This window comes from Sorex araneus, chromosome 3 (genome assembly GCF_027595985.1).
Source record: "Sorex araneus isolate mSorAra2 chromosome 3, mSorAra2.pri, whole genome shotgun sequence".
Classification (NCBI taxonomy): Eukaryota; Metazoa; Chordata; class Mammalia; order Eulipotyphla; family Soricidae; genus Sorex; species Sorex araneus.
The window spans coordinates 5,964,398-5,987,226 of NC_073304.1; the positions used below are offsets into that span (position 1 = coordinate 5,964,398).

The 22,829-nt window shown below is 51.8% G+C and overlaps 1 protein-coding gene across 4 annotated transcripts in view; it reads left to right on the forward strand.

Moving 5' to 3' along the window:
- ATG2B (autophagy related 2B) overlaps nucleotides 1–21,931 on the forward strand; it is an 84,260-nt gene extending 62,329 nt beyond the window's left edge. For 3 of the 4 annotated variants that reach the window (XM_055130449.1, XM_055130451.1, XM_055130452.1), the window contains 13 exons: nucleotides 572–774; nucleotides 1,756–1,982; nucleotides 2,810–2,918; nucleotides 3,490–3,684; nucleotides 4,804–4,905; nucleotides 9,635–9,713; nucleotides 11,048–11,255; nucleotides 13,918–13,987; nucleotides 14,770–14,852; nucleotides 15,978–16,099; nucleotides 16,441–16,595; nucleotides 16,949–17,098; nucleotides 20,743–21,931. In XM_055130449.1, coding sequence (XP_054986424.1) covers nucleotides 572–774; nucleotides 1,756–1,982; nucleotides 2,810–2,918; nucleotides 3,490–3,684; nucleotides 4,804–4,905; nucleotides 9,635–9,713; nucleotides 11,048–11,255; nucleotides 13,918–13,987; nucleotides 14,770–14,852; nucleotides 15,978–16,099; nucleotides 16,441–16,595; nucleotides 16,949–17,098; nucleotides 20,743–20,973 — 1,934 coding nt within the window. In that variant the 3' untranslated portion in view covers nucleotides 20,974–21,931. The remainder of the gene's footprint in view (nucleotides 1–571; nucleotides 775–1,755; nucleotides 1,983–2,809; nucleotides 2,919–3,489; nucleotides 3,685–4,803; nucleotides 4,906–9,634; nucleotides 9,714–11,047; nucleotides 11,256–13,917; nucleotides 13,988–14,769; nucleotides 14,853–15,977; nucleotides 16,100–16,440; nucleotides 16,596–16,948; nucleotides 17,099–20,742) is intronic. The other variant, XM_055130450.1, reaches the window with a different exon arrangement.
- The last annotated feature ends 898 nt before the right edge of the window (nucleotides 21,932–22,829 follow it).

Consider the following 22,829-nt stretch of genomic DNA (forward strand, 5'->3'; position numbering starts at 1 on the left):
GGCCCCATCCGAGTCGGGTAGGCAGGACCCCAAGCAGCGGCCTTTTTGGTTTTGCTGTGCGGGATGTGTCCCTCCTCCAGGCAGGCGAGACAGGCGGCGTGCGTTTCCCCCACTGCCTCTGCCTGCAGGCAGACGTGGCCTGTCTCGGCAGGCAGGCACTGCAGGTGTCGGGAGGGTCCCTCTCCTTGCAGTGTGTCGCTCGGTGGCTGCTGTGTCTGAGGCCCCCGTCCCTCCCCGTGGGACTCAGTGTCAGTTTGAGAGCCCAGCTGAAGCCCGGCTCCAGTCAGCAGGGGCGTCTTCTGCGAAACCCCGGGCTTCCCTGCACCCGGTCCCCGCGGAGGCTGCCTGTCACTCTCTGGAGCTCCAGGCGCTATCTTCTCAGAGACCCTCACGCTTGCAGCTGTGCTGACGAGGAGTCAGGGACTGCTATATAAGATACCGGGGAGCGACTGAGCTGGGCGCACTTAGCCTAGGGTGTGTCTGACGCGTGTGATCCCAAGGCCCGGTGAGTGCTGAGGGCTCTGGGTGCTGCCCGGGTGCGGCAGGCCTTCATGGCGCGGTCTCTCCCCAGGAGCTGTGGAGGGGAGCTCCCCGGCGCAGGAGCCCTGCTGCTCAGACCTCTTCCTCTTCCCCGACGAGAGCGGGAGCGTGTCCCAGGAGCCCGGCCCCACCTACGCCTCCGTCCCTCACCACATGATCAGTGACGCGATGACACTCGTGCCCACAGAGAACGATGACTTTTGCATTCTGTTTGCACCCAAGGCAGCAGTACAGGTAAGAACTTGGCGGCGTCATTGAGGCCTTCAGGTGGTGTTACAGATTGGCCAAAGGACATTTGAAGTTCTCTCAGATTTTGTTAGTTTTCTTTGCAGCTCAAAATTATTTTGGGTTATAATTGACTGTTGATGCTTTGCAGATGTTTGTTATTCCTCTCAGATTTGAGAAGAATATTCTGGATTTGCAAAATTCCCTACCTGGGTCACCGAGCTGTAACTGTGGTTGGCAGTCAGAATCTCACAGGGCAGGGACAAGCAGTGGCAGGAGAAGGGTCCCCGGGTCACGTGTCCGAGAGCTGGGGAAGATGTGTTGCTGTGAAGGCTGAGGAGTTTGTGATATGTATAAGTTCTATTGGAGACTTACGCTCACAGATAAAAATACAGCCTGGATTTGATGAACTCAGAATTTATAAGTGGTTAAGATGTTAGAATTGAACATATGAATCAGTCATCTACATTAAAAAATAAAAAATGTAAAAAATATTAAATATTGGACTTAGTAAAATAAGTATGCAATCTATGAATTGCCATTGTAAAATAAATACACGATCATTTTACCGTTTAAGTGTTTATATGTTACTAAGTGCCCAGTAGTAGCCGAATAGGTTGAGCTAGCCTATAAGGGATAAGGCAGTTTGGTCAGTATATTGAGTGAGGCTTGTCAAGTGTGAAAATGCAGTATTAACTTTGAATTAAATAAATGCAAATAGAATTGTATACCCCCCACACACAATTCATACCTTTTATTATTATGCAAGTAGTAGAAGCCATTTAAACTACAAAAAAATCCTCAAGAGTGATTTGCAGAGATTAAAATCTGTTTTATGACTACTCAGAAGGAATATCTAATCTGATAGTTAGCAATTATCTTATTTTTTATATTAAACTTGTTAAAAAATAGAAAGGAATGGAACAACAAGAAATCCTCTTGAGATGATTCTCATCGTCAGCGGTCTGTGGTAACTGTTTTTCATTTTAGGAGAAGGAAGAAGAACCAGTTGTGAAAATAATGGTTGATGATGCTATTGTGATAAAAGATAATTATTTCAGTCTGCCGGTTAAAAAGACAGATACGAGCAAAGCCCCGCTACACTTCCCCGTTCCTGTTGTCCGTTATGTCGTTAAGGAAGTCTCTCTCGTTTGGCATCTCTATGGTGGGAAAGATTTTGGAACAGTTCCTCCTCCCTCTCCAGCTAAAAGTTACGTGTAAGTTAACTTTTATCCAAATTTGTTTGGCTAGCTAATTGGTTGTGCAGAAAACTGAGCACTTTATTCATTCAAGAGTATTAATAAAATAGTATTTAAGCTGTTATTTAAATATAATAGAGCTTTCGACCAGGGAACCCATCTGCCTTGTGTTTTTATTAAAACAGTGACTTGGTCACCTCTTACTCAGCAGAAAGTTTGGGTAGCCTGCTGGGTGAGAGCCGGTGTCCACGCTTGGTCACTAAAAGGAGGAAGCCCCGCCCGGCCCTGCCATCACAAGGGAGCCACGTCCACGTGAGCCGGGGAGGCGCCCTGTGCCCTTGCCCCCAGCACCCTGCAGGAGCAGGTGGCCTTCGTGGGCAGGTGGGGCCTTCCAGAGCAGCGGCCTCTGGGTTGAGGGGGGCAGGAGAGCCTTCCTGGGGTCGTCCCTTGGGGCAAAGCGCTGCCCAGATGAATCCCTTTCTCTCTTCACAGGAGAGCTTTGAAACTCCTGTAACTCTGTTGCAGTTCGTTGCTGTCTTAAGTTGGCTCTCTAGGACTTGTACTCAGAAAGGGTTTTGATGTGACAAGGAGGCTTCATTTCTGAGTCCCGGGATACGATCAGCAGCATTTGGGGGTTCCTTTAGCAAGCAGCTGGTCGCCCTCTGGCAATACTCGTGCTCTCCCTGTCTCCCGTGTGGAGGATGTGGCTTTGATTAGGAGCCATGCAGTGTGTGGAAATGTGGGATCATAGTAGGAAGTGGTTGTCTCTTTCCATCTTGGTCCTGCTGCCACTGATGGTTTTTCTGTGAAAAGAGCATTGACGGAAGCTTTCCCTCCCTTGATAGCAGTCCCCACAGTTCGCCTTCTCACACCCCCACAAGACACGGGCGGCATCCGGCCTGCGGGGGCAAGGGAAGAAACCCCGACTTCCTGATGGAAATCCAGCTGAGCAAGGTGAGATGGCGCTTCTGGGGAAGGTCCTCCGCGGAGGAGGGCGGCCTGGCAGGGTAGGGGGCAGGGTCGGGGCAGGGTCAGGGGCTTGGCCTGCCTCTCCCGGGACCTGCGCCAGGTTTGGCAAGCGCCAGTGTCCGGTGAGCCCAGCCACCAAGGACGTCATCCGCATCCCACTCTCGTAACTTGTCCCGAGTTAGGCCAGCCCCACGTGGTAGGGCACTGACCACAGAGGTGGCTCCCTCGTTTACCTGCTCTGATCTCTGGCCCCTTTTGGAACTGCCCCCTGACTCCATGGATTTGTTTGCAAGCAGTTTAATAGCGAGGCAAGACACGTTATCTTCCTCTGAGGGCACTTGCTGAAAGGAGAAGGAATGTGGCCGGGGCAGGTGAGAAGTGTCACTCAGGGGCCCTCATGTGCCTGGGGACTAAGGAAACAGTGAAGGCTCGAGTGAGGTCGCTTGTCCCTCGGCCCTGAAGCGGAGGGAGAATTCCTAGAAAGAGATACGTGCCAGTTTGTGTCTGAAGGGGAGCGTGTGGGTGGCAAGATGATGCCTGTCCCCTCTCCTCGAAGGTCAAGTTCCAGCATGAGGTGTACCCGCCGTGCCGGCCCGAGGGGGAGCCCGGCCCCGTGGAGCACCCCGTCTCCCGCCAGGTGTTCATCGTGCAGGACCTGGAGATCCGCGACCGGCTGGCCACGTCGCAGATGAATAAGTTTCTGTACCTGTATTGCAGCAAGGAGATGCCTCGGAAGGCCCATTCCAACATGGTGCGGAGGGGACCTTTGGAGGCCTTGTGTGGGGGGGGATGTTTCTTCATGGGTGACTGGCGAAGAATTTGACTGGGGGAGGTTACTGGAGCTCTTTCCTCATTTTGATGAGAAATCCCTGTTCAGTGTACTGTTTAAAGTTTTATGTTTGCGAAATGATTTTGCATGTTGGGCTGGAGTGCTAGTAGAGCAGGTAGGGAGCTCGCCTGGCACGCGGCTGACTCAGGTCAGGTCCCGGCATCTGTAGGTCCCCCAGCCTGCCGGGAGTGACCCCTGGGTGCAGAGTCAGGAATAAGCTCGAGCCCTGCTGGGCGTGGCCCCACAAAACAGAGCACAACATGATTTTGCTTATTGGTTTTAAGGATCTGTTCATTGTAACTGTGGATTTGTTGTTACTGAGGAAAACAAGTCTCCTGACAGACTGAGTTTTATTGAAAGTGTTGCAAGTTTCTTACACTTGTAAATGAAGGTTATTTTTAGACTGTGGGCCCAATAGTTAAAAATAACTGTTTTTAGACTTGGATTAGCTCCAAGGCCCAGCAAGTCGTTTTAACCTGCATGTTCCCCTCTGTAGAGAATCTAGGGGCTGGAGCAGTAGCACAGCAGGGAGGGCGTTTGCCTTGCACGCGGCCAACCCAGGTTGATTCCCAGCATCCCATATGGTCCCCTGAGCACCGCCAGGAGTAATTCTGATTGTGTAGCCAGGAGTAACCCCTGTGCATCGCCGGCTGTATCACCCCAAAAACAAACAAAGACTCTAAAGAGAATCAAGAGGGGCTGGAGCGATAGCACAGCGGGGAGGGCGTTTGCCTTGCATGCAGCCAACCCGGGTTCGAATCCCAGCATCCCATATGGTCCCCTGAGCACCACCAGGAGTAATTCCTGAGTGTAGAACCAGGAGTGACCCCTGTGCATCGCTGGGTGTGACCCAAAAAGCAAAAAAAAAAAAAAAAAATCAAGAGTCTTTAATCAGATTCTTGAGGAGTGGAACGTGTGACCCAAACTGTTAGGAAATTCGTGTTTGTTGCAGCATGGGAAGTAGAAGTGGGACCTCCCGTTCCCCTTGCTTGCCTTTGGGAGTGACAGGCACGGCCTGGGAGTCTCTTCTCTTCTCTGCAGTTGACGGTGAAAGCCTTGCACGTGCGCCCTGAGTCTGGCGAGTCCCCGCAGGAGTGCTGCTTGCGCGTGTCCCTGATGCCGCTTCGCCTCAATATCGACCAGGTAGGAGCGCGAGAGACCGTCTGCCCTGCGTGGGGAGGGAGTGACGTGGCTCAGTAGAACGACAGCGTTTTTGAGCTTCTGTGAAAGCTGCACCATGGGTCCAGACCTCTGCTGCCAGCAGACGTCCTCAGGGCTTCGCCAGCGGGCGCCCACGGCGGGTGTTCCCGTGTGGTGTGTTTGCTTCTCCAGCCTAGTTCTCTTTCACTTCTTAGTTCTCTGGTGCTTAATGCTCAGGTGGTTCACAGTTTGGCTCCCTTGTGACGCTGAGCATCTGTGTGCTTGCCATTTGGGCGTCCTTTTGTGCGGTGTGGCGTCTCGCTAGTTTTGAAAGTTGTCATACTGAGTAGGAGCCCAAATATCAATGTAAAAAATTCTGGGAGCCAAGGGATGGTACGGAGGTAAGATGCTCGCCTCGCCTGTGGCTGGCCCGGGTTCCATCCCTGGCTCCAGCTATGGATCCTCGAACCCCTGCCAGGAGTCAGCCCTGAGCACAGAGCCAGGAGTCAGCCCTGAGCACTGCTGATGCTGCTCACACAGCTCCCTCCCACTCCCCAACTCTGAGAACATTTTGAAAAGCTGGTAATTAGTATCTCTCTGTTGTTTTGTAATCCAGGTTAAAAACCGTTCTCCTCCTTTATTTTGAATTCCAGGTGTGTTTATTTCAAGTGAATGGTGCTTTCCCATTCTCCTAGTTTCCGGTGTGTGAAGCAGCGTCCTTTCCCTCCTGCTTGTGGGCCGAGGGCAGAGCTGCGGCCAGTACTCACCCGGGCCTGGGCCTGGCTCTGTGCCAGAGCACTGTGCTGTGAGTTTCCGCTGCCCCTCTCTGCTCTTCTGGCAGGGAAAGGGGACCCTTTCCTGTCTGAAAGGGAAAGGCCACTGTCTGAAAGCCTAGTCTTTTTTTTTTTTTAATTGCCACATCCAGCCACCACTAGGGTGGTGACCAGGAGTGCCCCGGGCCGTGCTTGAAGGACTAGGTGGTGTTCGAGATTCGTACCAGCGTGGAACACGTGCAATTCCAGCGCCTCATCTCCTGTGCCTTCTCTTCGACCCCTTGTCCTTCATTTTTTTTAAAGAGCAAATTTCTACCTGGAATTTTTCTTTTTCTCTAATTGTATTTTATTATAGGCACCATGACTTACAGTACTGCCAACGGAGAGTTTCATGCATGAAACATCCCCGCACCACATCTGCTTCCCTCCAGCTCTGTCCCAGCACTGTGAGCCCCCGAGTCTCCAACACTGTCCCAGCATTGTTCCCCTCAACCCATCGGAGTCCCTCTGCCACTGTCCCCGCGTTGTTACCCCAGCCCTGCCGCTCGTGCTGCTCTGGGAACTTGCTGCTTGTGGCCCAGTATCCCTGCTCAGGGTCTGTGCCTTTGGGCAGTTACTCCCTTTCCTTACATCCTTTATCTCCTACGTGTGGGGACATCATTCAGTATCTGTCACCTTCCCTCTAACCTTACCTGGCATGGTACTTTCCAGATCCATCCAAGCAGCAGAAAACTGCATGACTTGATCTTTTCTTTTCTTCTTCTGTTTTTCTTGTTTTCCTTTTGGGCTTTTTCGGTCAAACCTAGCGATGCCCAGGGGTTACTCTTGACTCTGCACTCAGTGATCACTCCTGGCAGTGCTTGAGAGACCATTTGGGATGCCCGGAATTGAACCCACATTGGCCACCTGCGAGGCAGATGTCCTAGCCACTGTGCTGTTGCTCCAGCCCAGCTTCATCCTTTCTTATGGCCCAGTAGTATTCCGTTGTGTATTGTACTGTAGTTTCTTGAACACTTCGGTGGTTTCCCGATTTGGGCTGTTGTCGATGGTGCTCCAAGCAACCTAGGACTGCAGATATTTCTTTGGAATCGAGTCTTTGGGTCCTTGGAATAGATTCCAAGAAGAGGAATTGCTGAATCATTTGGGAGCTCAATTCCTAGTTTTTTGAAAAGTGTTCATATTGTTTTCCAAAAAGGCTGGGCCCCTCATTATCCCACCAGCTATGAAGGAGGGTCCCTTTTCCCCCGTGCTGGTTGGTTTTGATCTTCGTGATGTATGCTTGTCTGACTGCCGGGAAATGGTACCTCCCTGTTGCTATTTGCATTTCCCTGATGATGAGTGATACAAAGCATTTTTTTCCTTGTGCCATTTTAGCCATGTGTGTCTTTTATCTTTGAGAAAGTTTCTGTACAGTCCTTCCTCCCATTTAAAATTTTTTTCCTTGTCAAGCTCTGCCAGTGCTTTCTCTATCTTGGATATTAGCCCGTTGTCAGATGAGTATTGGACAGAGTTCTTTCTTCACGTCTGTGCGGTATCTTTTTATTCTGGTCAGAAACTTGACATTTATCTGGAGTAATCCCCTCCACTTCCACCCTCTCCAAAGCAGCAGAAGCAGTCCTGGAGAAGAAGACGGGAGGGTTTCTCTCCCCAGCTTCAAGCTGCTCTGACATTGTGGTTATCAGGGAGGGTGGTGGAACTCAACTCCGGACAGACTCTCGGGCCGGGGAAGTAGAGCAGAGAGCCAGGGACTCTTCAGGCTCTGACAAAGGAGCAAAAACAGGGAGTGGGGCCAGGAAAGCCTCTTGAGCAAATGGTGCTGGGAAGACTGACCGGTCATATCAAAATAATGAACTCGGACCCCTTTCTACACCGTGCTCCATAGTCAGGTCAAGCCCTCGCTGTCAGACCCGAATCCATCAAGTATCTGAGGAAAACGGGCAGGTCCCTCCATGACTCGGAGTCAGTGCTGTTGAGATGAACAAATGGGGCTTCTTCAGACGAAGAAGTTCTGCATTCACCGGAATAAAAGGACACCCACAGACCGGGAGACTGCCCACCGCAGCCCTGGAATTCGCGCTGCACTTTTGTTGAAGGTGGTCAAAACAGTCACAGCGCCACCCAGTGGCCTGAGGGTCAGCTGCATACGCAGTTAACATACATATTGGTAGATCAAATAGGTAATATAAACAATGCAAATAGGGTGTAAAACACGAATATTTATGTGTAATGCATAGTACTGTGAGCTGTTCTTGTGTCTACAAGCTGTAAAATATCACAAGGGCAGTGCACGCACGGGAGGGGGAGACGCAATGATGTGTTGTTTCATTCTGCTGTCCGCGGGCACCGGGGCAGCTCTCTCTCGAACGTGCTGCTCACGTTCGGTGCTCTCGAGCCGCTGTGTAAGGACCGGGTCGGGACGGCTCCTCGTGCTCTGCTTCTGTGTGTGCCGCTGTGCTCTCTTCTGTCTGTGTCTCTGTCTCTGCCTCTGTAGTCTCTCCTCTCGTCTCTTCCGACCTCTCTCTGTCTTCTCTGTCCTTCTCCCGTGTCTCCTTCTCTGTCTCTTCTGTCTCCTTCTTCTGTCTCCCCCAGTGCCCCCCAGTCTTAGTTTATATAGCGAATTACATAGGGTGGTGACACAAAGGTGGGTTGAACATTAACAGATCAACAAAGAAGGGTAAGACCATTTCTCGAGGAGATTAACAAAATCTCATCTAAGGATTTTGATGAGATTACTAGGAGATCCGCTCAGGGGTGGGTTCCAAACAAGGATGTGTCAGGGTGTGTCCCTTTCTTCCTTCCTCAGCTAGTAATCCGCTTAAATAGTTACAGTAAATTTACTTCTAATATTTCTAGCAATGTCATTCTGTATGAGCACAGTGAGAGATATAAACTTAAAGTTTGGTTCTCCCTGAGGACATTCACTATATATTCCAGACCACAGTCCTCAGGCCAGGTTAGTCCTCCTAACTCCAGCAGGGTCCTAGTCTCGTTGTTACTTTTGGATCATGACAGCATCTGTCTATGACCATGCTCTCAACTTATAGTTGAGTACTATGGCGCTTTGGCCTGGCCCATTTCGATGCCAGGGTAGCTCACAGCTTGCCCTGAGTCCATTCCATCCCTTGTCGGGACCCTGCTTTGGGGGTGTTTGGAACTAAGGGCAGCTGAGTTGAGAAAGCAGATGCCCGGGAGTAAGTATTGGAGTCAATCAGCTCCCAAGTTACAAAGCATATTATTAACTGTCTTCCTGTGTCCATACAGAAAGGCCATTGCTCTAAGGTAAACTAAGTTCCCTACGGCAAGGCTAAAAGGACAAACCCCATGTTATCCTACAACAACCCTTTGCAGAACCAGACCATTTCCCACGTGGCTGAGGTTTGTCCCTCAATCGGCTGTATGTCATGTTACTTAGAACAACGTCTTAGATTCTTTGGAATCATACTTTTTCTGAAACATTGTGGCCAGGAAATTCACTTTCACATTGAATTTTACGGTATTGGTAATTGCTTCATATTTAGAATTATTTTAAGTGGAAGGAAATAATAAGAATAGGCATGGGCACTTAATTTTCTTATATTTTCCAAACGAATGTATTGATTTCAGTACTAAAGTAGAACTGCCAGGAACAAATATGTCCTACGTGTACTTCATCAAGACAGTCATACACTTTTGCTTGTACTGTATCATTTCTGAAGAGATGGTACTGCGTAGCAATCGTTTTTAACTTTTATTTCAGATACCATATAATGAAGAGAATGTATTTAAGCAATGTACAGTGGGAGGGAGGGAGGGAGGAGAGGGAAGCGGAGGGAAGGAACCGACTGGAATTGAGTATAGGGATTCAGTAATTGTAGCTGTATGTGATAATCGGTAAAATAAGAGACTGAGACACTTTCAGAAATTTTTAGAAATCAGTTTACCTTTTTTCTTTGAGTTTTAATTGCATCACTTCATTTCAGGACGCCTTGTTCTTCCTAAAGGATTTCTTCACAAGTCTTTCTACAGAAGTAGAGATTTTAATGGCTCCAGATCCAGAAGGTATGAGATATCTATAGTTTGAGAAAGCCAGGTGCTGGGTGATTTTGATTCTTTTTCAACCTACAGTCTGCTACTCTGCAAAGCTCTCATTTAGATGGGAGGGAAGGAGAAAAACATTCTCAAACAAGAGCTGACAGCATCTGCTATAACTTAACCAACCCTGAATGAAATACTGAAAGACCATTTATGTAAACCAAATAGCCAGCTGTAGGAGCAACAACCCCACACGGTAAAATGGCAACACAGCCCTGTATGTCAGTAATTTCTCTGACTGTCAGTGGACTGAACTCTCCCGTCAAAAGTCACTGAGTGGCAAAATGGATCAGGAAACAAAACCCAACAGTTTGTTGCTTACAGGAGACACAGCTAAAATCACAGGATAGACACAGGCTCAAAGCAAACGGCTGGAAACAATCCCACAAACCAGTGGCGAGCAGAATAAATCTGGGACAGCCATACTGACATCAGACCAAACAGCATTCACGGGAAAGAAAGGAATCAGATTGGCATGGACACTACTTACTGGTTAAGGGAACAGTACAGCAAGTACTAACTTCAAATATGTGCAACTAATGTAGGATCAGCAGACTTTATAAGGCCTTGCCCACAAACCTAAAGAAACATTTGGATGGGAACACAGTAGTAGTGAGGGACTTCAGCTCTCTAGTCCCCGCTGGACAGGCCAGCTAGAAGAGCATCAAATGAAGAGCTAGAAGAACTGGGATTAGTGGATATATACAGGGCCTTACATCCTCAAAAAGCCAAATACAGATTTTTCTCTAGAGCACATGGAACATTCTCCAGGATAGATCACATTTTAGGGCATCAGACAAATTAAAATCACAAACATAAAAATCATACCCAGCATCCTATCAGGCCTCAGTGTCCCAGAGATAGAAATTCATCATAAAAAGATGTGATTTTGACCTCTATTGAGAATCTTTTCTTTTTCCTTTGTTTGGTATTGGGGCTGTACCCATCAGTGCTCAGGGTTTTACTCCTGGCTCTGCATGCGGGGATCACTCCTGGAGCTGCTTAGGGGACAGTATGAGATACAGGGGGTCAAAACCAGGTTGGCTGGCAGGCACCGACCTGTTACTCTTACTCCAGCCCCTTTGCTGAGAATCTTTATACTCATTTACATAAGTACTTGCTGTTTCTTTAAATATGCAAATATTGTTAATGTCAGCATAGTTTGAAGGGTGAGTCTGTTTCCTCTCTAGAGGTACTTATGCATGTTAAGTGAAATGCTGCAGAACAGGCTGACTCCAGGTTGACTGTCTGCCCCAAAGAAGCGTGTCTGCTTTGTCCAATGTGCGTCTTATGCATTTCAGTGAGGAAGTCTCCTGGAGCTGATGTCACCTGCAGCTTGCCAAGGCATTTAAGTACCTCAAAGGAGCCAAGCCTGGTTCTTTCTTTCCCTGGGCCAAAGCAACCTGCTCAACAGGACAGTGCCAACTCGGAGGACCTGGTGAACGGGGAGGAGGAGAAGGACTTCTCGGCTGAAGAGGCATCGTTCAGCGATCAGCCCGTGTTCTTCCGGTGAGTTACTCAGCGTGATGACAGGTGCCGTGACTCGGGCGCCCTCGGGATTTCTCTGTGATTTGTCTGCGTGTCTCCCGCTGCCCAGCAGTCCGCTGGGCTCTGAGTTGAGGGACCTGCACTTTCCCTGCCCGCACGGAACTCTGCAGCCCTGCCCCGGGGCCTGGCGATTCCTTTGCTCCCAGCTCTTTCCCTTTTCACGCCCTGGCCGCGCTTTCCAGGAATGTCACAGCTGCATCTTCAGGCACCATTGGGTTTGGTTTTTTTTCCCCTCTTATCGCAACTTTGCCCTTCCTGCTTTCCCCCTCATGTTTCTCTTGGCCCTGTCAGCCATGTGCCTCCGACCCGGGGCTTCCTGGCTGAGTGGGCCCTGCCCGCAGCTGTGTGCCCTGGCTGCAGCCCCCGGCTCGCCTGCCGGAGTGGCACCTTGTGCCTGTCCCTCTTGCGCAAGCCCGTGCTCCCGCTCCTCCTCTCCCAGCTCCTGGCGCTGGGGTGGGGCGTGGCTCGTTGCGGGAAGAAAGGCCAAGGATCCAGGAGCTTCCTCCGTGCTCCGCCAGTCACCGGAAGGAAATCTCTGGGTTTCCCTGCCCTCCCCAAGGCCCCGGGCTTCTGTGTGTGGTAGTGAGGGTGGGCCTTGGGGGGGGCAGCCAAATGGGGCAGCCGACGCACGGCAGAGTTAAGTGGCTCAGTACGTAACAGTGGGACGGAAAAATGGAGGCTGCTGACGGCTAGCTTGGCAGTTAGGACCAGCGCCCAGTCAGTCTGTTGCATGGTTTCATATCTTGTGTACTGATGACACAGAAGACAAAAGATAAAAATGAAAATTGGAAAGAGTTTGGCATGTGTAATCTGATGAGTCTAAATCTTAATTACAAAATAGACAAACTCTTTTATTTTCATGTGTGAGCTTTTATTGATGGATTGATTTTGGGTCACACCTGGCAGTGCTCAGGGCTTACTCCTGGCTCTGCACTCAGGAGTCAATCCTTGCAGTGCTCAGGGGATCACATACGACATCAGACCTGGGTTGGCTGTGGCAAGGCAAGGACCCTCCCCACTATACTCTCCCTCCCGCTCGACATTGTGAGCTTTTTGTTTTAAATTATTTCTCTACCCCCAGTTGTATCTTATGCAAGAAATTGAGTATCCTAATCACATACTAATTGGGTTTTTGTGAACACTTCTGAGTCAGCCTGACACACTTTCAGCCAGCTAAAAATGTTTTAGCTTGACTTAACGGTTCATTTTCCCCACTAGCTAGAGAAAGTAGCTTCTAGAGTCCCATTGTTTGTTGTTTGTTCAGTCGTCTTTGGGCCGTACTCAGCAGTGGTTAGGGCTTCCTCCTGGCTCTGTGCTCAGGGTCACTCCTGGCTGGGCTTCAGGGGGACCATGTCACCCGACCCGAGTTTGATTCCCAGAATCTCATATGGTCCGTCCGCCGAGCATCGCAGGAGTAATTCTTGGGTGCAGAGCCAGGAGTAACCCCTGAGCATTTGCTGGTTGTGACCCAAAAAGAAAAAAAAAAAAACCCTGTTTGAGTTTACAAATCAAGGATAGATGGTTTGTCCTAGTCTGTGCCTGGGAGAGGGAAAGTGTGTGAAAGAGACTTGGGTACCCCAGATGCCCAGAAACCCAGAGGGGTGAGTACTGGCCAGTGACCCAGGATTCCAGGCTGCTGGTAGAGTGTTTGATTGTGGGTCAAGTAGTCCCGTAGAATGGCCTCGGGTGTCCCATTAGATGCATTTCACAGGGGAAAGTGTCTCAAGTTCCAGTTCCAAGAATGCTCTCTGGAGTCACAGGGCAGGTGAGGACTCACTGCCAGGGAGACCCGTGCCCAGTGTCCAGTACTCGGCAGTCGCCTGAGCTGGCGCACCTGCCTCTGCCTCACCTTCCCTCTGTTTCGTTTCTTGGTCGTGATCATATTATTGGCTGTCTTCTTTTTTTTGGGGGGTGGGGGGGGTACATCCAGTGATGCTCAGGGCTTACTCCTGGCAGTGCTCGGGGGACCATATGGGATGCTTGAACCCAGGTCGGCCACATGAAAGGCAAATGCCCTTCCCGCTGTACTATCACTCCAGCCCCTATTGGCTGAATCTTAAAGATTGCTCTCGTTACTTCATTATCTGTGTGAAGTGAGAATACATATACAATGAATATTTCTAAGGAAAATTTCATCTGGTAAATGGGGCTTCTTAACTTTTTCTCTTCATGATCCCCTTTTGCCTGAGAAATTTTTACTTGACCCTGGGAATATAGGTATGTAAATACGTATGCAAATCACTCGATAAACTGTCATACAGAAATTTATTTTGAAACACTTTTAAAGATTTTTCATGACCCTCACATTAAGTTTTTTTGTTTTTTTGGTTTTTTTTAGCTTCTTCAGTTTAATCTATTCTGACTCACATTAAGTTTTAAGAATTTAGAGACTAGGAGAATGTTGAGAAAATTAAATATAATGAAGGAGGTTCGATTTATGTGATATTGGTTCACTTGTTCTTTTGCATAAAGTTAGACATTTTCTCTTATTTCAGACTTTGAGATAATTGTATCGTTTATATTGTTATATAGTTTATATTGTAAGAACATTGTTTATATTGTATTAGTAAATGCAGCTAATTACTAATATTAGACATAAATACTGTCCTTTCTTTATTTTTAGAGAGTTTAGATTCACATCAGAAGTTCCCATTCGTCTTGATTATCATGGCAAACATGTATCAATGGATCAGGTTTGGAAATTTTTGGTTTTGTTTGGGGGCCACACCCAGCAGTGCTCAGGGTTTACCCTGGTTTTGTGTTCAGAGATCACATATATGGCCGTGCGCATCATATATGGTACGGGGGCATTGATTGACTGCATGCAAGGCAAGCACCTTACCCACTCTACTACCTCTCTGGGCCCAGGTTTGGAATTTTTATACAGATATTCTCTGCAAATTATTTTCTAAATGGGTTCACTTTTTTTTCAGACTTTTTGGTCATGATTTGTATATATGAAATAAATATCAGCATTGTCAGCACTGTCATCCTGTTGTTCAATCGATTTGCTCGAGCGGGCACCAGTAACGTCTCCATTGTGAGACTTGTTACTGGTTTTGGCATATCGAAAACGCCACAGGTGGCTTGCCAGGCTCTGCTGTGCGGGCAGGATACTCTCCGGTAGCTTGCCGGGCTCTCCGAGAGGGACAAAGGAATCGAACCTGGGTTGGCTGCATGCAAGGCAAACGTCCTACCCGCTGTGCTATCGCTCCAGCCCATCGGCTGGAAATAAGTATATAAATTCATATTTATGTATAAAAGTAAGTTCCTGTTTTATGAAATATGGATTATTTATGAAAGAGCCCATGAGTGAAACTTTTTATGATTGGGTCATAGATATTTTAGAATATGTGTTTTCTGCTGTATATGTTTGACGCTCCTTCATTTGTGTTGCTGGCTTTGCGTCACCCAAATAACTGTTTCAGCGGTAAGTGTCTGATTACAGACTAACAGGGTCTTTTTTATTTCAAAGGGTACACTAGCTGGAATTTTGATTGGTCTAGCCCAGCTAAACTGCTCTGAATTAAAACTGAAGCGGCTCTTCTATCGGCATGGGTAAGTTGATTGATTGTCTGAGGCTTTAGGGCGAAGTTACTAAAGTTAGTTTATAACATATTGAAGACTGAGAAATGGTGCCCGTGTGCTAGCACTGTGGGGAGGGCGCTTGCTTTGCTCCCGGTCAGCCTGGTTCAATCCCCAGTGTCCCACGTGGTCCCCCAGACACCACCAGGAGTAGTCCCTGAACATTGCCCGGTGTGGCCCAAAAAACGAAACAGAAAAAAGCCCATAGGCTTCTTAGCAAACATTATTTTACAGTATTGTTTGTAGAGAGCTCCTTTTTAGAGAACTTTTATTGATGAGGATCCTTTTTAGTCTGAGAGAAGTATTTCAGACAGTATGGGCTTCTTAGAAAACAGCTTTAGCTACGGGTATTTTTGAAAATAATCTCTCGAAGTTGTAGATTAGCTTGTTTAGCGGAAAGCTTGGGGCATGAGTCCCGTTGTAAGGTAGCTAAGGCCTTTGTTTACTTTGGGCTTGGGGGCCATACCCAGTGGTGCTCAGGGATCGTTCTTGGCGGTACTCAGAGATCATGTATAGGGGCTGAGTGCTTGCACATGTAGGGCAGTTCGTAGACCTTGACTTAGACCTGTGCCAGAGCTGTAGTAGTTCAAGACATTAGAGGACTGAGTGCTTGCTTTCCAGGCAGGAGCTCAGGGCTGATCCCTAAGCGCCAAGCCCGGGAGAAGCCCCTGAGCACAGGGGGTGGCCTGAAAACAAAAGAAAAAGAATAGTGGGAAAATATTTATACATATGATTAAGCTTAATAAATTATTAACTTTGTAGTTAACTTATATGTATATGTACACATAATTCAGATTAAATGTCTTTGATAATTTTGTCTTAATAATTATTAAATTTTCCGTGTGTTTTTCTTCTTGTTGTTGTTTTGGGGCCACTCCTGGCGTTGCTCGTCCAGCACAGTGCTCAGGGGTCCTTGTAGCACTGCTTTGGGGGAGCACTTGGTGCTGGGGACCAGACCCAGGGTCCAGCATGCGGAGGCTCGCCCCAGGGCCCCAGTTCTCCTTGTCTTAATGAAAAAGAAAACACCTCAGCCCCCCTCAAGGCCTGCTTGCACGTTTCTTTCTCCCTTCCACACTCTAACAGTCGCATTTGCTCTAGTTTGCTAGGGGTGGACAAATTATTCTCGTACGCGATCACGGAGTGGCTGACTGACATCAAGAGGAACCAGCTGCCGGGGATCCTGGGCGGCGTCGGGCCTATGCACTCACTGGTTCAGCTCGGTGAGTTGTCTTCCCTCAAAGGAGTCCTGCCTAATCTGTAATGCTTTCTTACCCTCGGGGCTGACTGATGCCTTTGAGGCGTCTCCCTGGGAAGCACCTTTGTAGAAAACTGTGTAGCCCCCTATGAACCCTGTGTCCAGTCCTAGGGGCCAGCAGCTGCCCCAGGTTTGAGTCCTTGCACCCCTGAGCGCAGAGCCTGGAGTGGCAGCCTTGAGCTTAGCCAAGGGGGCCCAAAGAACCGAAGAGCCAGATACCCCCTGCCCCAGGGACAGAGTGACACAATGGTGGCGGAGGGTGCAGCTCCGGCCCCGGTAAGTGGTTCCTGTGGGTTCTCGTTCCAGTGCAAGGCCTCAAGGACTTGGTCTGGTTACCCATCGAGCAGTACCGGAAGGACGGCCGCATTGTCCGGGGCTTCCAGAGGGGGGCGGCCTCCTTCGGCACCTCCACGGCCATGGCCGCCCTGGAGCTCACCAACAGGATGGTCCAGACCATTCAGGTACGCGCAGTCGGGCTGGCTGGCTCTCCCGGGAGCAAGTGTGGCTGAGCGTTCGCTCCCCACAGCCGGAGGGAAGGGTCGCAGTGGCCGCGGTGGGCAGGATGACACTGAGACTTGCTGTGGTGGGCAGGGGCCCCCAATGACCGCGTCCTTGCCTGGCGCCCTGGAGTGCTCTCCGTGGGCGGGGGGCAGTGGAGCAGCTCCGTCCCGAGAGCACTTTTCAGTGTGCACCGGGAGGTTCTCACCCGGAGGGCCGCCTGCTAGGGGGCGAGTCCCTGTCCCGCTCAGCCGTCACCGCCGGTGCCCCGCGCGCAGGCTTCCGCTGACCCGCTCTCCCCTCTGCCCCCTGCCAGGCGGCTGCAGAGACCGCGTACGACATGGTGTCTCCCGGGCCGCTCGCTCTCGAGCCCAAGAAGCCGCGGCGGTTTCCTCACCACCGGCTGGCGCCCCAGCCCGTGGACCTGCGGGAAGGCGTGGCCAAGGCCTACAGCGTGGTGAAGGAGGTGAGCGGGCGGGCAGCGGGCCCGGAGCCTCGGCTCACCGCACAGGTGAGGGCCTGGCTTCCGGCAGAGACCGGCTCTTCACAGCCGACGCCCCGGAAGCGACACACCGGCAGGGCCCAGCAGGCCCCCAGCGGCTGGCCGAGCCCAGCCCCGCTGTGTGACCCCGGGGGTAATCTTCATGAACGTTTCCTGGTGGTGCCAGGATGGAGCCTGGGGCCTCACACGTCCAGGGCAAGAGCCCACCTCTGCGCCCAGCCCGGGCCCTCCACTTCCCTTGGCGCCTTCCCAGATGCCCTCGGAGATGGAGCTTCCGGCATCCCGACCCCACCCCACCCCACTGCGCCCTGCGGTGCCTCAGCTCTTGTCTGTGTGTCCCTGTAGTCGTGTGAATGGTCAGCATCAGACACTTCTTGGTTTGGTTTTGAGCCCTCTCCCAGCTGTGCTCAGGACTGACTCCTGGCTCTGTGCTCAGGGGTCACTCCTGGTGGTGCCTGAGGGACCCTATGGGATGCCGGGGGTCCAGCCCAGGCCAGCTGCGTAGAAGGCAGACGGCCTCCCTGCTGGGCTACCTCTCCAGCTCCCACACAACTTTAGTTTGTTCCAAGATATATTCCTCTTAATTTGTTTTTTTTTCCCTTTTTGGGTCATACCCGGAGTTGCACAGGGGTTACTCCTGGCTCTGCACTCAGGAATTACCCCGGCGGTGCTCAGGGGACCATATGGGATGCTGGGAATCGAACCCGGGTCGGCTGCGTGCAAGGCAAACGCCCTACCCGCTGTGCTATCACTCCAGCCCCCCCATTTATTTCTTAATATGAATGTGCCATGTTTACTTTCCTAGCAGCATTTAGTTTCTTTTTTACTCCTTCAAATACAGTTATGGGAAATGTCCTGTTCAACTGCAAGAAGTTCTTGTGGGTAAAAATGGTCATTTGTAACGTTGCCTGTGGACGTTTATTAAGCACAGCAGGATAGCGGCTTTGCAACACCCCTGCAGCATGATTCCTTAGGGCTGTTTCCAGGGGTTCTGTTGTAATCTCCTCTAGCATTTTTGCACTCTGGCGTGGTCAGGGCTGCAGAAGGTGATGCCTGTGACTCAGTGACTGAGATCCACTCGGGATTCTCTCATATCCCTTGACAAGCAGAAGTGTCCCGCTGGTCTGCCCTAAGGGACCTGACCCAGCAGCCGGGGGTGGACAGGTTCTAGCCCGAAGGCCAGGCCCACCCTGCTTTGTGTGCACCTTCGACCTGAACATGAGTATTACACTGTTCAGTTTATTTATTGATTTGTTTTATAAATTTAAGAGGTTGTAAAAAGAGTTGATGTAAAAATGAGAGTAGATGTGAAAGTCTGGAAACTTTGTTATTTTCCTTTGCTTTGGGAGTCACACCCAGCGTGCTCAGGGGTTCCTCCTGCTCTGCACTCAGGAGTTACTCCTGGCAGTGCTCAGGGGACCCTATGGGATGCGGGGATTGAACCCGGGTCGGCCGCGTGCAAGGCAAACGCCCTCCCCGCTGTGCTATCGCTCCAGCCCCTAGTGTTGTTGTTTTCAAAGGCAGGTCCAGACAGGCACCCAGCCCTTCCCGGAGAAAGGCCACTCTCTGTGTCAGCTCGGTAGGCGAGGGGAGGAGTCCTGTCGGGATTCTGTCATGAGCCCGGGCACCCGCCACGCGGCACCAGGCTCCGTCAAAGGCCGTATTTTCCCTCAGTCTCCCCTCACCGTGGTGCCCTCTTTGCCCATCTATAGGCTTGTCCGTGGCAGGGGGTGGGGGCCGGAGTTGCGTTCGTTCCTGTGCCCTCTGGGCCGGGTGCAGTGTCACGAGAGCCCTCGTCACCTCGTCCCTGCTGCTGACCAGGGCCCGCGATGGCACACGGGAAGTCATGTCTGTGTTGTGTGTGGCTCTAACTGGCTGCTGCCTTGCGCGTGGGTTTAAAGAGCACTTGGGCGGGCAGCAGAGGTCGCTCGTCCATCTCTGCACGCATGCCCGGCGAGCTCCCCTCCGCCCGTCCCCCAGCACTGCCGGGGGCTGCCCCTGAGCACCGCAGGCACGGCGCCCAAACCAGACAGGGCCTGGGCCTCGCCCCGGCTGCTTCCGTCCTCCTGCCCACCCCCGTGTCACGCGTCCTGCACCTCTGCTGGGCAGAAGCCACCTGGCCAGCCTGCTGGCAGCTAGACTGGCCCGAGGCTCCAGGCCCAGGAGATCTCGGACCCTGTGCTATGGGCCCCGACAGGGCACGGCACTGTCCCCCACTGACCCCCACAGGACACGGCACTGTCCCCCACTGACCCCCACAGGGCACGGCACTGACCCCCCCCACTGACCCCCACAGGGCACGGCACTGACCCCCCACTGACCCCCACAGGACATGGCACTGGCCCCCCACTGGCCCCCACTGACCCCCACAGGACACGGCACTGTCCCCCCACTGGCCCCCACAGGACACGGCACTGACCCCCACTGACCCCCACAGGACACGGCACTGACCCCCACTGACCCCCACAGGGCACAGCACTGTCCCCCACTGACCCCCACAGGGCACGGCACTAACCCCCACTGACCCCCACAGGGCACGGCACTGACCCCCACTGACCCCCACAGGACACGGCACTGACCCCCACTGACCCCCACAGGACACGGCACTGACCCCCCACTGACCCCCACAGGGCACGGCACTGACCCCCACTGACCCCCACAGGGCACGGCACTGTGTCCCCACAGGGCTCCCGTCCTCCCGCCAGCATTGAGCCCCAGTCTGAGGGTTCTGCTGGGACCCCAGCAGGTAGCATGTTCCCCAGAGCCGGCCCAGCCCTGAGGAGAGACCAGGAAAGTCGGCTGGGCGCCCGCTCTGGGCTTGCGTCACCGGCAGTGCGGGTGGTTCTGGTTTCCTCGGTTCCGGGAGAGGGAGCCGGGGCTCTCCGGATGCTCCTGCCCCTGCCCACAGCCCGGGCTCCAGGCTCGGGTCAGCTCTGTCTTCATTGAATCTTTTTAGTGCATAACGGAAATTGAATAATTTTCCAGAGCTTAGGAGGATCAGGCTGGTTTTATTGTTTGTTATACTTGAATCCAAGGAGCTATCACCATATTTCCTTAGTGATGATGTTTATTCAGGAAGCTTTATTGGCTAAGTTTGATTTAACGAGAATGATTAATAGTGCAAGAAAAGCTATTCTTGGATTATTTAATAATTCTGAAACTGAAAGCTTCCTTGGGTGAAACTCTAGTTTAGCTAAATTTTCTACATACAAGTGTCACAACATAAAGCCAAATCATAATAATTATCTCTTCCTTTCCCTTATAATTAGAGATATGTCATAAAATTATCCATTACTTTGAAATCAGGGGTTTCTTTCCTTTTTCCCAGCTACAAACACAGTGTTGACGAGCTCTGCTAAAGAGCGTCATGTTGGGTCAATCAGAGCCTTTTCTTTTCTTCCCCTTTATTCGGGTTCTGGGGGCCACATGCAGCGACGCTCAGGGCTTTCTCCTGGCTCAGTGCTCAGGGATCAGCCCTGGTGGGCTCAGGGGACCCTACGGGATGCCGGGGATCGAGGGTGGCTCTGCTGCGTGTCCAGGAAACGTCGTCCGCGCTGTGCTGTGCCCCTCCCCCCGAGCGTCTGCTCATCAGCGTCTCGCCCTTGCAGGGAATCACCGACACTGCTCAGACCATCTACGAGACGGCGGCTCGGGAGCACGAGAGCAGGGGCGTGACGGGGGCCGTGGGCGAGGTCCTGCGCCAGATCCCCCCGGCCGTGGTGCGGCCTCTGATCGTGGCCACGGAAGCCACGTCCAACGTGCTGGGCGGCATGCGGAACCAGATCCGGCCCGACGTGCGGCAGGACGAGTCGCAGAAGTGGCGCCACGGGGAGGACTGACGCGTGGCCCAGGCGTTCTCCGAGGAGACGGCGACGGGCGGAGCCGCGGCGCCCAGCAGCCCTGGCGACAGCTCTGGAGGGAATCCATTCACGTTTATTGTGCTCATCTCAGGAACAAAAGCATCTGTTAGCTGTGTAATATCAAAGCAACCAAAAAAAAAAAATTGTGATGTTTCTTAGGGCTAGTTTGGTACCTGCCTGTAGAGTCTTTGGCTGGTGTCGGACATCCGTAAGCGTTTGCTGCCGAGTCAGTGGGGGGCTCGCCACCCCACTGACGCTTCCTTAAACAAGCCCCAGCGCTCAGAAAGGCTGAGCGCCTCCTCGAAGGCACTATTTCTGTTGCTCGGGTGAGCAGTTGTTGTTGTTTTTTTTTCCTCGAGTTTGTACAAGAGTCACCACCTTGACCCTTTCCTTGAGCCAGAGAGCAGACGCCCAGGTGAAGCAGAGCAAGTAGCACTCCCGGTGTCAGTCCCAGGGCAGGAAGCGTCGCCTCACCGGGTCCGAGCACTCAAGGATGGTTCTCCCCGGCCTCAGACGCCCCCGGGTGGAGGCGGAGACCGGGACTCGCAGACAGGTTCTGTCAGGTTGCACTTTATCCTGTGGGTCGTGTACTTAGTGACTGCGTCCTGTGCTACATTCTTTATATCACTGACAAAATCACAAGACATGGAGAGAACAGGTCTGAGAGTGTAGGGGAGGGCCGGTCACCCCGACGGAGCTGCCGTCGGCTGGGAGCGGACAGGCTGCCCATTCGCTCACGGGGAGTTGTTCGTGCGTTCCAGTGCACGGGGCAGGGGGCACACGTGTGTGTGGAAGTGGCTTTCACTCCTCAGACTAACCAGAAGTTCTCCAGAGATGCCGGAGTCAGCTGTTGGAGAGTTACCATTTTTACTTGGTTAACAATGTACATTTTGATAACCTGTCAGGAACGAATAAAGCATTTTTATTTAAAGGTCAAGTTGTTTTATGCTTCCATGAATATTTTGCTTTTTTTTTAAGAGCATATTCATAAGCGCACTGCTCTGATTGATCCCGGTATTTGGGAATACTTGCTAAAAATGCATTTCTTGTGTTCCGTGTGAGCGGAGTGGCTCCTCGGGAGAGTGTTCTCGAGAACTCAGCCCCCGGCCCGCGGATTCTGGCGGCGTGTGCCTTTGCGGTGGGAAGCCGTGGGGAACATTTCCCAGCAGGGGGCCTTGCAGTTCAGGGCCGCCGTGCAGTTCGGGGTTAGACGATGATAGCGAAGCGGCTGCCGGCCCTGACTCTACTCTGAGAGAGCCATGCACAGCACCCACTTTGTCTTGTTTTGTTTCCTCTTTACTGCCGGGAAACATTACTGCCCCATCCCCGGCTGTCAGAGGCTTCCTCTGCCTCCGCTGGTGCCCGCTGTCCCGTCAGGGCCCTGTGGAGAGGAGCCCCTGCAGGCTGGGGCACAGTTGGGACACCCCACGCCTCAGCCCTGATGCTCTGCATTGTCCCCTCTAATGACACCAGCCCCGTGTGTCGCCGTGAAGACTGAAAGGCACGGCCAGACTTAACGTACTTAAGACTCTGTCTCCTGAACGAAATGCCATTTCCTGCAGCCCTCGCACCTGAGCACAGTTACCGGAGCAGCGTGAGAATTCTTCTTTGCATTGAGTTCCCACTGGACCCTCTTTGGACAAATGAGGTTTAAAACTCCCACCCAGACCTCTGGCTTCCGAGTGCAAACTCAGGGGCCCTTTCTCTGCAGGGTGCTCCCGCCGCTGTGGGGAGCAGCCCGGCGCCTCAGAGCGCCCCAGCCCGAGTCCCTTTCAGTGCCGGTTCCGTGTGTGGACCCTCTGCTTTCCAGCCCTTCTGCATTGCTAGCTCCCCTC